Source organism: Bos indicus x Bos taurus, chromosome 26 (assembly GCF_003369695.1).
Source record: "Bos indicus x Bos taurus breed Angus x Brahman F1 hybrid chromosome 26, Bos_hybrid_MaternalHap_v2.0, whole genome shotgun sequence".
NCBI lineage: Eukaryota > Metazoa > Chordata > Mammalia > Artiodactyla > Bovidae > Bos > Bos indicus x Bos taurus.
This window is the reverse complement of record NC_040101.1, coordinates 15,082,790-15,099,816: the sequence shown is the minus strand read 5'-3', so window position 1 is coordinate 15,099,816 and position 17,027 is coordinate 15,082,790. Positions and strand designations below refer to the sequence as shown.

Here is a 17,027-nt window from a genome sequence, read left to right as displayed (position 1 = left end):
CCTCAAGATGGCAATCAGTTGGCATAGTCCAATGTGCGACTAACTATAATGTAATAATAGCATCAGAGTTGGAGATATCTCTGGATGAGTATGGAGGATCCTAGAATGAGTGATAATTTCCAATTTTGGGGTTAGGGTGATTTCACATAGTAGATAATAGTCGAGCTGAATCTGGATGAAGGATTAGGAGTTTGCTCAGTAGAGGTGTGGGAGAGGAAATGGTGTAGAAATAGCAAAGATGAAGGCACAGGCACAGACATAGACAGTGTGTTTGCAGGGCTCTAAGTGATTGCGCTTGATGTGTGCTTAGAGTGAGGAACAGTGGGAGAAGCACAGGGGAGAAGTTTCAGGAAGGCCATACATTATATGCTGGTGAGTTTGAACTTTATCTCATAGACAAAGCAGGGGAATGGAATGATCAGATATGTGTGCTAGGAAAAAAAAAACCAAAACCTGTACTAATCAGGTATCACAGCAAGCATATAATTCCATAGTCTTGGCTTTCAAGTTTACAGTTTATTAATGGAGATGAAAAAAGCTACATGAATTTTTTTACAGTTATGGGAAGGATAAAAGGTAATTATATGCATTATTTACAATAACAAAGATACGGAAACAACCTGTGTCCATTGATGGATGAATGGATAAAGAAATTGTGGTATTTACATACACTGGAACATTTTTCAGTCATAAAAAAGAAAGAAACCTTGCCATTTGCAACAATGGACCTCAAAGGCATTATGCTGAGTGAAATCAGAGAAAGATGGATACCATACGATTTCTTTTTTATGTGGAATCTAAAACAAAACAAACTAAAACAAACCAAACTCATGGATACAAAGAAGAGATTGGTGGTTGCCAGAGCAGGGGGGCAGGAGGTGGGAGAAACAGGTGAAGGGGGTCAAAGATAAAAAGGGGAAAAAGGCAAGAAAATTCTTTGGAAATTGTCCAGTATTAAAAATGAAATGATAAAAAAATGTAATAAGTAGGATAAAAATAATACGAGATGCAGTGGATATCCATAAACTGCAGAGATCATATATGACTAAGAGGAATCAGAAAAAATACTCATGAAAGGTATTGTCATACGTGAACTGGTTCTCAAATTATGAGAATGGTTTTTTGCACATCGTGAAGGGTGAGGAAGAACTGGCAAGGTTGAAGAACCAGCATGAGCAAAACCTCAGCAAATGCAGTGGGTGTGAAGGAGTGTGGACTTGCAGGCACAGAAGCTAGACTGAGGAGAGGACAGGAGGTCCTTTATGCAAGTCAAATAGTTTGTTTCATTCATTAAAAACTTTTGAGGAGAATATGATTAGAGATGTGATTCAAGATGAATAATCTGTAAGTAATGTCTAGAATATGTGATTGAAGAGACAGAAGCCTGGGACAGCAGCAGCATTTCAGGCAAGAGATGAAACCCCGAGCAGGGATTCTGCAGTGTGTTTCATAGTAGGAAGCGAATGAGGGAGACACCAAAGAGGAAGCATCAACAGAGCTCAACAGGACTCTCTGGAAGCCAGGGACCTTGAGGGTATCAAAGACCATGTGCACATTTCCTGCCAATGACTCAGTGAATAGAAGTTCCTACAACAGGAAGGGGAAGGCTGTGAGGAGAAGCTATTTGGACAGAAAAGAGTTTCTCAAAACTTGAATATGGTAACTTTATGATTCACATAAGACACCCAGTTAGAAAGGCCCAGTAGACAATTGGTATTGCTGGGCGAGAAGCTTTGGAAAGAGGAGGGAAATCTTATAAAGAGACAAAAGGTGAGTTAGAGGGGGCTCTCTTGCCACACGTGGAAATATCTACACATCTACAAAATATGGAGAAAAGACATGACTCTTGGGGAATAATTGTGTTTGAAAATAAGAAAACTGAAAAAGTCGCCAGCCATGGAACAAGAGAAGCTGTAGAAGTAGGTGGGAAAACATGATTTCAGGAAACTTGTTCAGTGCCAGGGACAGTAAGTGCAGCTGAAAGACTGGGGAAAATCAACAATCTGAAAGGCTATTGAGAGACGTTGTAGTGTTTAGGGTTTGTACTGGGTGCACATCAGCTTTCATAATTATCTTGGGGATTATTTCTTTAACATATGTAACTTCAACTTCCTTATCTGAATAAAAAGTGAAACATATCAGGGTAATTGTGAGAACAAAATGGGCTAATGTAAATGTAACATCTAATACAGAACCTGATTAGTAAAGGGTAATTAACTCACATCATGAGTCTTTCTGGGAAGAGCAGGGTAGGCTCCCATGCTGGTCTAAAAATGTCTGCAGAGGGGAGAGAAAGGATAATGACTTGGGACTTTTTGGTGGTGAGGAGGTGAGGCTGGGACAAGGGTTTCCATTCCTACATGCAGGGGCTTCCATGGTTTGGACTTCCTATTCATGCCGAAAGAGGCTTTCTCAGCCCATTCAGGCTTTCTTGCCTAGTTGTGGGGCAGAAAGGACAAAGGTAATGGTGACTCTTAAAAGTTGTCAGCAGTCAAACATCAAAAAGTGGAGTCAGACTCTTACAAAGAAAGTGTTAATTGCTCAGTTGTGTCCAACTCTTTGCAACCCCATAGACTGTGACCAACCAGGCTCCTCTGTCAATGGGATTTCCCAAGCAAAAATACTGGAGTGGGTTGCCATTTCTTTCTCCAGGGTATCTTCCAAATGCAAGAATTGAACCTGGGTCTCCTGTGTTGCAGGCATATTCTTTACCACCTACGCTACTAGGGAAGCCTTTCTTTCTTACAAAGTGTTTCCCAAGATCTCCCTTAGCTCGACCCCAGAAATACCCACTGCTACTATAGCACCACCCTAAAAAGGGGAAGTATGATGGAAGAAAAGCCAGAGTGGAAAGAGACTTAAAAGTCTTAAACGACTGCAGTCAAAGTATCTTACCAAGTAAAACATTGCTAAGGCTTGTTCCAGGGCCTTGAAAGCACCGATATGAGAGAAGAGCCTTGAAATCCATTTATGGATGAGCATTTGAATTATTTTAAAATGTGTTTGGCTGGATTTTCTCTACTTACGATCTTGTTGTCCTTTTGATGGGTGGAAAAATGTGACAGAAATACTAGCAAAGGGTAGAAATGCCGTTGGTAATGGAACAAGAAGTGTGTGGGACAGAAGTTTAATCCACACTGAAACAAATCATCACCCTCTCATTTCTTACCTGTAAGTCACCTTCTTGTCCTTGGACCTACTTTTCTTGTTCTTCCTGAAATCCCTGCCCATCAACTAACCCTTTGCTCACCCGTATCTACCTGCCTCATCATATTTCCTCCTGAGCCGATCTTCTAGGACTCTCCCTGTGATTCATTTCTGTTGGGTCCACATTCCCTCATAATTGCATAAGCCATTTACATCCAGACTTCCCTATTGTTATTTCACTTTCTCAGAACACCTACCCATTGATGATCCTCTCTTCCAGTCCTGCCTTTGTCCTAGGCTTGTTTGGACAAGTACCTAGCCTTTCTCAATGACATTCACTGAATATCTCCACACATTAACAGGAGCCTGGATTGAACCTACAAGTGATTTATTATAGCCCCTAATTATAGAATGTTTACTGTTTGCCTTATGCTAAGCTAAGCCCTATATGAGCATAACCTCATTTTATCTTGACAGTAATACTCTATGGTATATAACTCCATATCACTCAGTCATGGTGATCATTTCATGATTTATCAGATCAGATCAGATCAGTCGCTCAGTCGTGTCCGACTCTTTGTGACCCCATGAATCGCAGCACGCCAGGCCTCCCTCTCCATCACCAACTCCCGGAGTTCACCCAGACTCACGTCCATCGAGTCAGTGATGCCATCCAGCCATCTCATCTTCTGTCGTCCCCTTCTCCTCCTGCCCCCAATCCCTCCCAGCATCAGAGTCTTTTCCAATGAGTGAACTCTTCTCATGAGGTGGCCAAAGTACTGGAGTTTCAGCTTTAGCATCATTCCTTCCAAAGAAATCCCAGGGCTAATCTCCTTCACAATGGACTGGTTGGACCTCCTTGCAGTCCAAGGGACTCTCAAGAGTCTTCTCCAACACCACAGTTCAAAAGCATCAATTCTTCGGTGCTCAGCCTTCTTCACATGATTTATAGGTATATCAAATCATCACACTGTATACTTTAAATGTATACAATTTTACTTTTCAGTTATACTGAATATAGCTAAAGGAAAAAGAAAAATGAATAGTTGGACTAAGGATAAAAGGCAAACAGTAATATTCAAAATAAAATTAGTGCAGGCAAGATATTGAGACATATACTTACTACTTAACATACAGAGGGAATCTGAGGCTCAGAAAAATTAACTAAGTTGTCAAAGATAGTGCTGCTAAAGAAGTCCTGCCTGGCTTGAATCCAGATCCAATTCTAAAGTCCAGGCTCCACATCACCATTTCTTCCAGGAGAAGCTGCTTCTAGAAGTGAAGCCTTTTCAAACTATATTGAAATCCCACACATGATTTGCCAATTCTTAATGCAGGTATAAATCCTCCCAACCTCTCCTTTCTTTACAATTGCCTCTTCGATGGTGACATTTTTCTTTATTATATTATTCTGACTTTGCTGAATATGAAAGAATTTAACTTTCCAAAGTGTAATTTTAATATGCCACATTCTAGTATGGCAAATTACTATTATGAAAAGTGTGCTACTTGGAAACTTCAAGTAGCCTTCTAGAGTAACTTGTAATTATAATGAATTGTGTTGATGTTATGTGCATTTTTATTGTATATAATTTAACAACTATGTGATGACTATCTAATTATAGTCTATAGTTCACAAAGTAATAGTTTACAACAATATTTCCTCAATAGAAGTTATACTTCCACAGGAGGTTCCTGTTTTATGTCTGCATACAAGTGGTGTATTACTACAAAATGTGCATACAAATAAAGCCTTACTAACAAAAAGAAAAAGCTTTAGAAGCATAATCTGTTTTAGAAACATATTTTCCAAAATTTGCAGAAAAAAATACATACCTTAAACCAATGAAAGTAAACAATTCATTAAAATATTTTTGTCCTGTCAAGCACTGTAAGAAATATCCTGGCAATAATGAGAGAAAAATACATTATTCAAGAATAAATCAGAAAAAAAAAAAAAGTAAATTTTTCTACCTCTGCAAGATGCACTGGGTATGCGCCTCAATCATTACATCCCTTAAGCACTAAATCAAAGAACAGAGACAACAATAAAGGAAATCTTGTTGACTCTATCTTCAAACTACATCCTGAGCCCATCCACTTCTCACCACCTCCATTGGTACCTTCCTGTCCAAACCACCATCATCTTCACCCATCACTGCAGTAGCTTCCCGACTGCTCATCTGGCTTCTTCCTTCCCTTTCCTACAGTCTGTTGTCAACAGAGCAGCCAGAAAGACCCTGTTATAACCAAAGTCTAACCTCTATTTAGAGGCCGCCACTGGCTTTCTTTTCTCTGAGAGGAAAAGCTGAAGTTGTTACTGTGACCAGCAAGGCCTTACCCACTCTGGCCTCCAGGCACCTCTGTGACCTTGTCCTCTATTATTCCCTCCTTCTCCCTCTGCCCCTGACACACTGGCCTTTCTGCTTTTCCTCATAAATATGAGGCAGATTCCTGCCTTTAGACCTGGGCTTACCTCTCCTTTTTCTGGAAGTGTTACTTAGTCACTCTCTTTTGCTCACCTTGTCAATGAAGCCACCCTGGACCACCAAAATTAATAGCAATCTACTCTGCCAATCAGTTCCCAAATGCCCCAACCTCCTTTACTCTGCTTTATTTATTTCTCCATAGTTTAAGCCACCTTTTCACATACTTTAGAATTTACTGGTTTACTGTGTTTATTGGCTGCCCCTGGTAGCTCAGTTGGTAAAGAATCTTCCTGCAGTGTGGGAAACCTGGGTTCGATTCTTGTGTTAGGAAGATCCCCCTTAGGAGGGCATGGCAACCCACTCCAGTATTCTTGCCTGGAGAATTCCACGGTCAGAGGAGCCTGGCAGGCTACAGTCCGTGCAGTCACAAAGAGTTGGACGACTGAGTGGCTTGCACTTTCCCTTTCCTCACTATAATATTCAAGAGGACAGGGTCTTTGTTTGTTCGTTGGTGTGTCACTAGAAACCAGAAGAGTACCTGGCACATAGCAGCCACTCAGATATTTGGCAAATGAATGAATGAGTGCTAAGATTACTCAGGCACATGTCTTTGTATTTCACTCTTTCTTCGCTTCCCCAAAATAGCCATGATGCCAGCCTCCCTGAAATCTTGGATAATTCCAAGAGCTGTGCATTAAGAAATAGTCTAAAAAATTATTTAAGAAATTATAGCCATGTTATTCAGGGTTCTGACATTAATATTGAAATATTCATCATGACACATTGAAAGGTTCTCTGCCTTACTAAATTTTAAAAATAATTTATCATACCAGGGACAGAATTAATTGAATTAGTTTCTACTCTTGAGTCAAGAATTCAACTGATTTGCTATTTTTCCTCGTTTTTGGTGTGCTGTCATATATAAGCACAGATCTGATTTTGTGATGAGCTTTTAAAAGCTATTGTTAACTCCTCTATGTGACATTTTTCAAGCAGAACTGCCACAATTCCAGTGAGCAAATAGGATTCACCAGTATCTGAACCTCGTTAAACATAATTGTTAAAGTATAATGAGTCTTTAACTCTCAGCATGATAATCTGTCTAGAGGAAGAATTTCCTTGAATGATATGAGATCAGTGAAATCTAAGACTACATTTTTTTCTTAACAAAGATTGACCATATGTCTACTATGATAGAATTATTGCTAGATGCTGGAGCCCAAAGATGAACAAAAACCAGCCCTTCTCCCAGAATGATTTAGTCTGGGAAAGGAGACTAATAGGTAATTGCCTAATAAGTCTGTGACATGCTAAGTGTTATAGCAGTTTCATTGAAAAGTTCTGTGAAAACATCGAAGAGAGAATTTTTTTTTTTTCATTTAAACATGTTTATTAACCACCTTCAGCACTGTGGTGCTGGAGAAGACTCTTGAGAGTCCCTTGGACAGCAAGGATATCAAACTAGTCAATCCTAAAGGAAATCAACCTTGAATGTTCATTGGAAGTACTGATGCTAAAGCTGAAGCTCGAATACTTTCTTGGCCACCTGATATGAAGAGCTGACACATTGGAAAAGCCCCTGATGCTGGGAAAGATTGAGGCTAGGAAGAGAAGGAGCTGATTGAGGATGAGATGGTTGGATGGCGTCACTGACTCAATGGACATGAGTTTGAGCAAAGTCTGGGGGAGATAGTGAAGGACAGGGAAGCCTGGTGTGCTGCAGTCCATGGAGTCGCGAAGAGTTGGACACAACTTAGCGGCTGAACAACAATATTAATCACATGTTCATGTAGACATGAATAAGATGCTGTCTTCTGAGAGGTATTGATTATGTTATTCACGCTGATCCTACGTGTGTGACTGAAAACATTGAATCTTGAAATGCTACTTGGGAAAAATGTCCAGTTATAACTGGTGAAACTTTCAGAGCACACCTTTTTTGTGGTGTAGTTACTAGACTCAGTGTGCCAGGCACTGAGCTTGGTGCTGCTGCATGGTTGAGGCTCTAATCACTACAGTCTGCATGCCAGGGTAGACTGGCCATTATGAGTTCCGGGAAATATTGCACCAAAAAAGCACCCGAGACTCGTAACTAGTCTTATTCAAAACCTCTCCTTTGTCTGATTCTTGCACAGTGTTACAAGTTTTATATAAAAAGGCTGAATGCTTCATAAATAATTAAAAGTTTTAATGCTATTAGAGTGAGAGTAAAACATTAAGAAATACTAAGAAATACTTTCAGCCATCTTCCATGAACATTTAAAAATTGAGAAACTGACCAAGGGATATCTGTGAGTTGAATTGCTCATCATTTAATGAAGTAGCCAAAAAGACAAATTTGTATTACATTCAAGTGTATGAATCCTATGTACAATGATGTATATTAAGTGTACAAGGGTATACTTAGCTATATGTGAACACAAACTTGCTCTTTTAACTATTAACATACTTGAAAATGACAATAATAAAATTTACACAATATAGTACTTACTGTATATTAGGTCAGAGAAGGCAATGGCACCCCACTCCAGTACTCTTGCCTGGAAAATCCCATGGATGGAGGAGGAGCCTGGTAGGCTGCAGTCCATGGGGTCGCTAAGAGTTGGACACGACTGAGCGACTTCACTTTCACTTTTGACTTTCATGCATTGGAGAAGGAGATGGCAACCCACTCCAGTGTTCTTGCCTGGAGAATCCCAGGGATGGGGGAGCCTGGTGGGCTGCCGTCTATGGGGTCGCACAGAGTCGGACACGACTGAAGCGACTTAGCAGCAGCATATATTAGGTATTATTCAAATAGTAAGTAATTCAGTCATCTAAATGACAATATTAGGAACCAGGATTATCCCTGGTTTTTTACAGGCGGAGGAGAGCACAGTGAGCTTACTAGCCCAAGGTCATTGCTAATAACTGGCATAGCCAGAATTTGAACCCAGGTGATCAGGCTCCAATCACCAGGTAAATTCTATGCTATATTGCCACACAGGTAAGACAGCCAAATAAGCCATGTTCACTATTTAATTCATAGCATATTCTAGTAGGGCCTATTTGTATTAAGTGGATGTTTGCACTCAGAAATGTGTTAGATAATATTCCATTGTTCCCTTTCTTTATCTATTCATCCATCAGTGGACATTTAAGTTACTTCCACGTCCTGGCTTTTGTAAATAGTGCTGCAGTGAACACTGGAGTGCATGTATCTTTTCGAAGTTATGTTTTTCTCTGGCATAAAAAAGAATGAAATAATACCATTTACAGCAACATGAATGGACCTAGAGATTGTCATCCTGAGTAAGTCACACAAAGAAAGACAAAAATGTGAAATTGCTTATCAGTTCAGTTCAGTCGCTCAGTCGTGTCTGACTCTTTGCGACCCCATGAACCACAGCACGCCAGGCCTCCCTGTCCATCACCAACTCCTGGAGTCTACCCAAACCCATGTCCATCGAGTCTGTGGTGCCATCCAACCATCTCATCCTCTGTCATCCCCTTCTCATCCTGCCCTCAATCTTTCCTAGCAACAGGGTCTTTTCAAATGAGTCAGCTTTTTGCATCCGGTGGCCAAAGTATTGGAGTTTCAGCTTCAGCATCAGTCCTTCCAAAGAACACCCAGGACTGATCTCCTTTAGGATGGACTGGTTGGATCTCCTTGCAGTCCAAGGGACTCTCAAGAGTCTTCTCCAACACTACAGTTCAAAAGCATCAATTCTTTGGTGCTCAGCTTTCTTTATAGTCCAACTCTCACATCCATACATGACCACAGGAAAAACCATAGCCTTGACTAGACGGACCTTTGTTGGCAAAGTAATGTCTCTGCTTTTTAATATGCTGTCTAGGTTGGTCATAACTTTCCTTCCAAGGAGTAAGCGTCTTTTAATTTCATGGCTGCAGTCATCATCTGCAGTGATTATGGAGCCCCCAAAATAAAGTCAGCCACTGTTTCCACTGTTTCCCCATCTATTTGCCATGAAGTGATGGGACTGGATGCCATGATCTTCATTTTCTGAATGTTGAGCTTTAAGCCAACTTTTTCACTCTCCTCTTTCACTTTCATCAAGAGGCTCTTTAGTTCTTCACTTTCTGCCATGATGGTGGTGTCATCTGCATATCTGAGGTTATTGTGGAATCTAAAAAATTGGTACAAATTAACTTATTTATAAAGCAGAAATAGACTCATAGATGTAGAAAAAAAATTTATGGTTGCCAAGGTGGAAGATAGGGGGTGAGGGATAAATTGGAAGATTGGGACTAACATAAACACACTACTACATATAAAATACATAATTAATGAGAACCTGCTGTATTGCATAGGGACTGCTTCTCAATACTTCGTAATGGCCTATATAAGAAAAGAATCTAAGAAGAGTGAGTCTAAGTGTTTGTGTCACCAGTTCACCTTGCTGTACAGCAGAAACTAACACAACATTGTAAATTAACAATTAAAATTTAAAAATTAATAAAAACTTAAAAATTGAAATAAAGAAATGTGTTAGGGAAAAACACACATAATGTATAATCCTAGTTTGGAAAATTTTTGCTTGTTTTAATGTTTCTTAACTATAAGACCATCCCAAAGTACTAAAATAACTTTCAAGAGAGACTCAGTTTATGCCTAACCAAAATATTGCTAATGATGAAACAGCAACTCAGAAGTTTTAATTACCCATCACATAATGCAAGGCACACCCTGCTAATTATATCTCTTAACATGAAGTTAGAAGTTCAGACTATGACACATGTACTTCGCAAGGCAGAAGAGTTAAAGGTAGTGTGAGTCCCATGCTCTTCTGGACCCAGAACTTAAATACTAATTGATACCATTGGAAAACTCCTTGATATTTTTATAGTTCAGTGATTTTGCAAGCAAAAATTTTCAAGATTTTATGTGATTTTTAAAAAATCAACTCAGATGTTTGGAATTTGGATTCCTGCACTTTTATTCTTTGGCAAATCACCAGGTAAGACTCATAATTTATAATTTCTTTGAAACAGAGTATATTGACATCTTAAATGTAATTGACATGGACTTTGACATATTAGCTGTGTTTATATTTTATTCTTCATAAAATTATCTAAAGGAAAATGCACCATTTTCATAATAATGAATCTGACAGGTATATGAAAAGCATCTATTTCCAATAAAATAAAAGTCACTGGACAGTCTTGTACTGGGCCTCCAGCTTCATCATTTAGTAGCTTTATGGCCTTGGACAAATAATTCATCCATTGAAGTCTCAGTTTCTTCACTTCTAAGATGAGTATGTAGCAGTAAATGAGTTCATGCATATTTCCATTTTCAGTACCTGATTCACAGTAGATGCTCAATAAATGTTTGAATGAATGAATGAATGATTAATGCTGATTGGAAACCCCACATTGATTTTTTCCCTTTGTGTCACGATCTTACCCATTAGCTCAATATTTATTGACTTCTGAACTTTATATTGTAGACTCTTTATGTACTAACATTACCTATGTAATAGTTATTGGTTTATTTTGTTCTCACTACCCTGCTTCAACATTGTACATGTAAACACAATAAAAGTTAGTTGACGCATTTTAGCCAAAATAGAATCAAAGGATTTCAGTGTGTTTTAGTCCCTGCTCTCCAGCTCTCCCTATGGAATAAAAAATAAAGGGATGGAACCTTTGTTAGTTTTAGTATATGCCAGGAACTGTGCTCTATTTTCCATGATTTTCCTACCCCAGGACAGTTCCAGTTGAATGCTGAAAGCAGATTAATGAGTTCCAGAGCAGAATTAAGAAATGAGTCAAGTATGCCCTGGTCCATTTTCTTGTATTGTCACATCTCTTCTCAGTGGTATCTCCTCCGTCTAGACTTCAGAGACCTTCTTGCTATCTTTACTCCCAGCCCATCCCTCAAAATCCTCTCTGAACAAGGATCCGAATACATTTTTCTTTTACATCAACAAATACAATTGCCTACTTTGTGCCAAGTACTGTGTTAAGCTCTGGAGACCCAGTTGTGATTGGTAAGTTCCCTATCCATCAGAAATACGTGTTTTTCAAATATTGGCTTTTCAATAGGGAGTGACTTCTGTTTAGAAGCTCACTGAATTAAGCACAAAGTATAAAATGGCAAGTACCAGAAGACTGAATACAAATACTCTGTTAAAAATTGAATAGATGTGATATAGTTTATAAAACAAATATGGACTCAGTTTTTAAATTATGGCAGCTAAGATATGTATGTGTAATTGAAATATATATAACCTATAAATTTTATATAACTATTTTTAAAAAAGCGTTATATCTGGAAGCTAACTCTCTCCTCAGTCCCCTCCTTACCCAGTTTAAATGTGATCAGTCATGCTCATTCCTTGGTGTGCACACTAGACTTCTCTGCTGCTCTTCGTTCCCTTGGCTCAACCATGACCCTGATTAAATCTGACACTTTGCACTGTTGTGACTGCACTTGTACAGCTGAATGTGCCTGGAGGAAAACACATACCATGCTGACAGTCTCACTGTGAAATCATGGTTATTAAACTAAAGTGGAGCATGAATCTGCCAAGCCATCATATTCAGCTTTCCTGGTTGTTTCATTTTCCCAGACTCCTGGGTTACTCATTCTTCTCCATTCTTCTCCCCTCTACTCAAACCTCCAGTGCCTTCCTGTCCACTAATACCCTTGGCCAATGGGCTTGTTTCCTATTTCAAAAAGAAAATAGAAATAAAAAGAAGAGTCCCTCCATAAATTTCCAGTACCACACTTACCCAGTTACCTGCATGTATTTCTATAGTAAAACCTATGTATTCACATTAAGTGGAATAAAGAATATATATATATATATATATATATATATATGGCTTTTAGACCCATTTTTTTTCTGCCAAATGAGTTTGCTGAAAACTAAAAAATGAAGAAATAAAAACCCCACTTTTTTCCTCAAAGACTTGTAGATTTTTAACTTGCAGACTAAGGTGTCGTGGACCCGCCTCTCCCCACACCCCCACCCTGGTTCTTCAGTTCCGTTCAGGCAGCCTCCTCGTAATTCTTCATCACACCAGCTGTGTTTGTACTTCTTCCTTCTGCCTGGAATGCCTCCCAGGAAATCCGTAAAGTTTACTCCTCACCCGCTCCAGGTATGGATTCAAGTGCCACCTTTCTTAGCTAGGTCTTCCCTGGCCACTCTATCCGAATTGTAACCCCTCCTGACACAAACACACACGCACCTTCACCCCTGCCATGTTTTGGGTTTCTCCCAGCACTTGCCACACTTCAACATATACCGTATTTTATTTATTCTTATTCATTGCCTGTCTTCTACCCCCCCAACTAGATTACATACTCCATGGGTACCTGAACTACTTTCTCCACTGCTGAGTCCTTAGTGCTGAGAAACACCCCGGCACATAATAGGCCCTCAGATAAATACTTCTTGACTAAATTAACGAGCCTATTTTCCAGCTTTTCTATGTCATTGAAAAAGGCTGTACACAATACCATAAAGAAAAGACTCATTTAGAAATTGAAAATTAGGGAATCTTGTCTCATCTCTTCATGGCAAATAGATGGGGAAACAATGAAAACAGTGACAGACTTTATTTTCTTGGGCTCCAAAATCACTACAGATGGTGACTGCAGCCATGAAATTAAAAGACGCTCCTTGGAATGAAAGCTATGACCAACCTAGACAGCATATTAAAAAGCATATAGATTGCTTTGCTGACAAAGGTCCGTCTAGTCAAAGTTACGGTTTTTCCAGTAGTCATGTATGGATGTGAGAGTTGGACCATAAAGAAAGCTGAGTGTCAAAGAATTGATACTTTTGAACTATGGTGGTGGAAAAGACTCATGAGAGTCCCTTGGAATGCAAGGAGATCAAACAAGCCAATCCTAAAGGAAATCAGTCCTGAATATTCACTGGAAGGACTGATGCTGAAGCTGAAATTCCAATACTTTGGCCACCTGATGTGAAGAACTGACTCATTGGAAAACACCCTGATGCTGGGAAAGATTGAAGGCAGGAGGAGAAGGGGCTGACAGAGGATGAGATGGTTGGATGGCATCACCGACTCCATGGACATGAGTTTGAGCAAGCTCCAGGAGTTGGTGATGGACAGGGAAGCCTGGCGTAGTGCAGTCCATGGATTCACAAAGGGTGGGGCCCGAATGAGCGACCGAACTGGCTGAACTGAGGTGACTCAGCAGGTAAAGAATCTGCCTGCAATGCAGGAGACAAAGGAGACAGGCGTTCTGTCCCTTGGGTGGGGAAGATTCCCTGGAGGAGGAAATGGCAAGCCACTCCAGTATTCTTGCCTCAGAAATCCTTAGACAGAGGAGCCTGGTGGACTACAGTCCATGGAGTTGCAAAGAGTCAGACATGACTTAGCAACTGAGTGCTTATGCCAATTTATGATTTGTTAACCAATTAAAGCTAGTTTCATATAACGTGCTATATTTCAGATGCTCCTTTAAAGAACTTTTAGGTCAAAGAGGAAACAAAACATTTCCATTGAAAAATATAGCAAAATATGACTCAAGAATAGAAGAAACTATAAAAGAACAATTAACATTGAAATAAAAATTTAATTAATAAAAATAGAGGTTAATACATTAGAAAAACAGGAAGAAAACAATATAATTGATAAATTTATGTCGTGGTTGCTTCATAAAAGTGAAAAAAAAAATAGGAAGCCATGATGGCAGTTTTAAATAAACAAAGGGAAATAACCATAGATGTGAAAGACATTTAAATGATTACATTTTGTATAAATTTATGCTAAGAGAACTGAAACTCTATACTTTATATCAAAGAAAACCCCAGATAAAATGAACATTTAAAAGTAAAAGAGTAAAACAAAAAGATTATGAAAACAGTGAAATCGTTAATGATCTTAGAGTGAGGACGGTTTTTCTAAACAAGAAAAAACTCCAAAGCCATAAAGGAAAAGACGGATTATGTTGTTGAATAAAATGCAAACTTCTTTATGATAAAAAGTAAAATCTATTAAACAAAAATATATAGCAACTAGAATGTCTTTGCTAAATATCTGAGAAAGGGTGTAAATATTTTTAACTGTTCAAAGAGTTTTTAAACATAAATAAGGAAAAATAACCTTTTATAAAAATGTACATAGAGCATGAAAATCTCACCCATTAGACAATGTGCAAATGCCAGAAATACACAAAAAGATGTTCAAGTGTATAGGTAGTTAAAGAAATGCAAACTAAAATGGCAAAAGTTGGTGCATATGGAAATTTAAATGTGCATACCCTTCCGCAGTAGATTTTATTGTTCCCCCTCATTTACTCCTCCACCCCCCCCCGCCCCCCACAAAGCGTTCCACAGAGCCACCGTTGTCCACAGGACACCGAACGGTAGGGAATAGAGCCAAGTCTGAAGGCCTGCTTGAAATCTGCCTGGTTCAGCTGTTACATCCATTTCTTCGTCCCAAGAGCGCCGAACAGGGTCTGTTCCTTAAGCTTGGATCCTGTAAAAAAGGAGACTGACTCGTACACCGGGTTATTGTTACCATCTTTCTAAATTCCATATATATGCGTTAGTATACTGTATTTATGTTTTTCCTTCTGGCTTACTTCACTCTGTATAATAGGCTGGTGTACGAGACAGCAAAAGAGACACTGATGTATAGAACAGTCTTATGGACTTTGTGGGAGAGGGAGAGGGTGGGAAGATTTGGGAGAATGGCAATGAAACATGTAAAATATCATGTAGGAAACGAGTTGCCAGTCCAGGTTCGATGCACGATGCTGGATGCTTGGGGCTGGTGCACTGGGACGGCCCAGAGGGATGGTATGGGGAGGGAGGAGGGAGGAGGGTTCGGGATGGGGAACACATGTATACCTGTGGCGGATTCATTTTGATATTTGGCAAAACTAATACAATTATGTAAAGTTTAAAAGTAAAATAAAATTAGAAAAAAAAAAGGAGACTGATAGCTCAGAGCCACATCCAACCTAAAACCATTGCAGCCAGAATACAACATGAATAAGAAATGAATTTAATTTTTATAAGCCAATGAGATTTGGAAATCATTTGTTACCACAGTGTAACCTAGAAAAAGCTAATTTATGACATACCTCCCCGTTCTGTTTAGTGATAGATTGACCTGCATTATGGTTCATTTTTGCTTATGAAACATTGAACAAGGTGATCACCTTTTCTAAGTCTTCCTTTCATCACACATGACACACAGGGCTTAATCTGTTTTTGCTATTTTAATTATTATTAATATAAGACAGAGAAAACAATGTGGACATAATTTGGTGGAAAAGTACTCTTCTTTTTAGTTTTGTGACTTTTTTCTTATTACAGAGGTAATTTGTATTCATTATTGAAAATTTGAGACCATAAATGAATAATATGTTGGAAAAAAATAAAAACCATGCTAACACCATTGTTAATATTTTGGTGGAGTTCCTTTGAATTTTATTTTTTCCGTCATACATTTTAAATGAAACTATATTCCAAGTAGTTCGCTTATCTGTCTTTTCCCACCAACACTATATCATTCTCACTTTCTTTAAAAGTTTCATTACAAATTCTCTGTAAACATTTAAATGGCTAGATAATATCTTTAATTCTATAATTTTAAAACTATATCCTTTTTTATTTAGACTATTTAAATTACTGGCCCAATTTCAAGTTATTAATTTTATACCAAATGTATATTTTTAAACAGCTATCAATCTTTCCATTTTTTTCCTAAATAGTTTTAATAGCTTATGATGTTGATAAGCTATTGTGTGTTAGTTGCTCAGTCATATCTGACTCTGCGACCCCATGGACTGTAGCCCACCAGGCTCCTCTGTCAATGAAATTCTCCAGGCAAAATACTGGAGTGGTTCCCAGTTAAATCACATCTAATTTCTTAACCACATCTAATTTCTTCTGCTTTTATACACTCTCTGTTGCCCTATAGGAAAAGGGCTTAATGACCAATACCCCTGGTAAGTTACAAACATAGAAAACATGCAATATTTACATTCTTCATTTTTAAACCCAAACTCTCTTTCCTTGACTGAATAATGTAGTTGAGAACTTAGAGTGTTGCAGTGGTGGGTGTGGGGGCGTGGGGCATGGAATACAAAAACTAAGGCAGCTGGACTTTCTAGGAAAAATTGATGGTTGTATTAGAAAGCTATTATCCAATATGAAATCATTGGTTCAAATTGGAACAGAATGTATATGTGCTTTAAGAGGAAAAACAGAATGGATTCCAGGCAGGAGAAATATTGATTGAGACACGGCCCTGTTCTAGGGATATAAGAAGGACACTTCCAACAGGAGGAAACAAAGTCAGCCAGAGAATCCTGGAAAACAGAAATGGCACACAAAAGGCATGATCTGAATGTGGAGCCAGATAAAGTGACACTGACCTAGAGGAATTCATGTATTGTGAGAAGTAAGAGTTCATTTGAATATTCTCCTTTGAAGGGAATGGGTATGTGAACGGTGGAAG

The 17,027-nt window shown here is 38.8% G+C and overlaps 1 protein-coding gene across 1 annotated transcript in view; it reads left to right on the top strand.

The window, feature by feature from the left end:
• Window positions 1-10,284: 10,284 nt before the first annotated feature.
• PNLIPRP3 (pancreatic lipase related protein 3) overlaps window positions 10,285-17,027 on the top strand; it is a 44,028-nt gene continuing 37,285 nt past the window's right edge. The window contains exons 1-3 of the mRNA XM_027528981.1: window positions 10,285-10,341; window positions 12,516-12,683; window positions 16,488-16,515. Coding sequence (XP_027384782.1) covers window positions 10,285-10,341; window positions 12,516-12,683; window positions 16,488-16,515 — 253 coding nt within the window. The remainder of the gene's footprint in view (window positions 10,342-12,515; window positions 12,684-16,487; window positions 16,516-17,027) is intronic.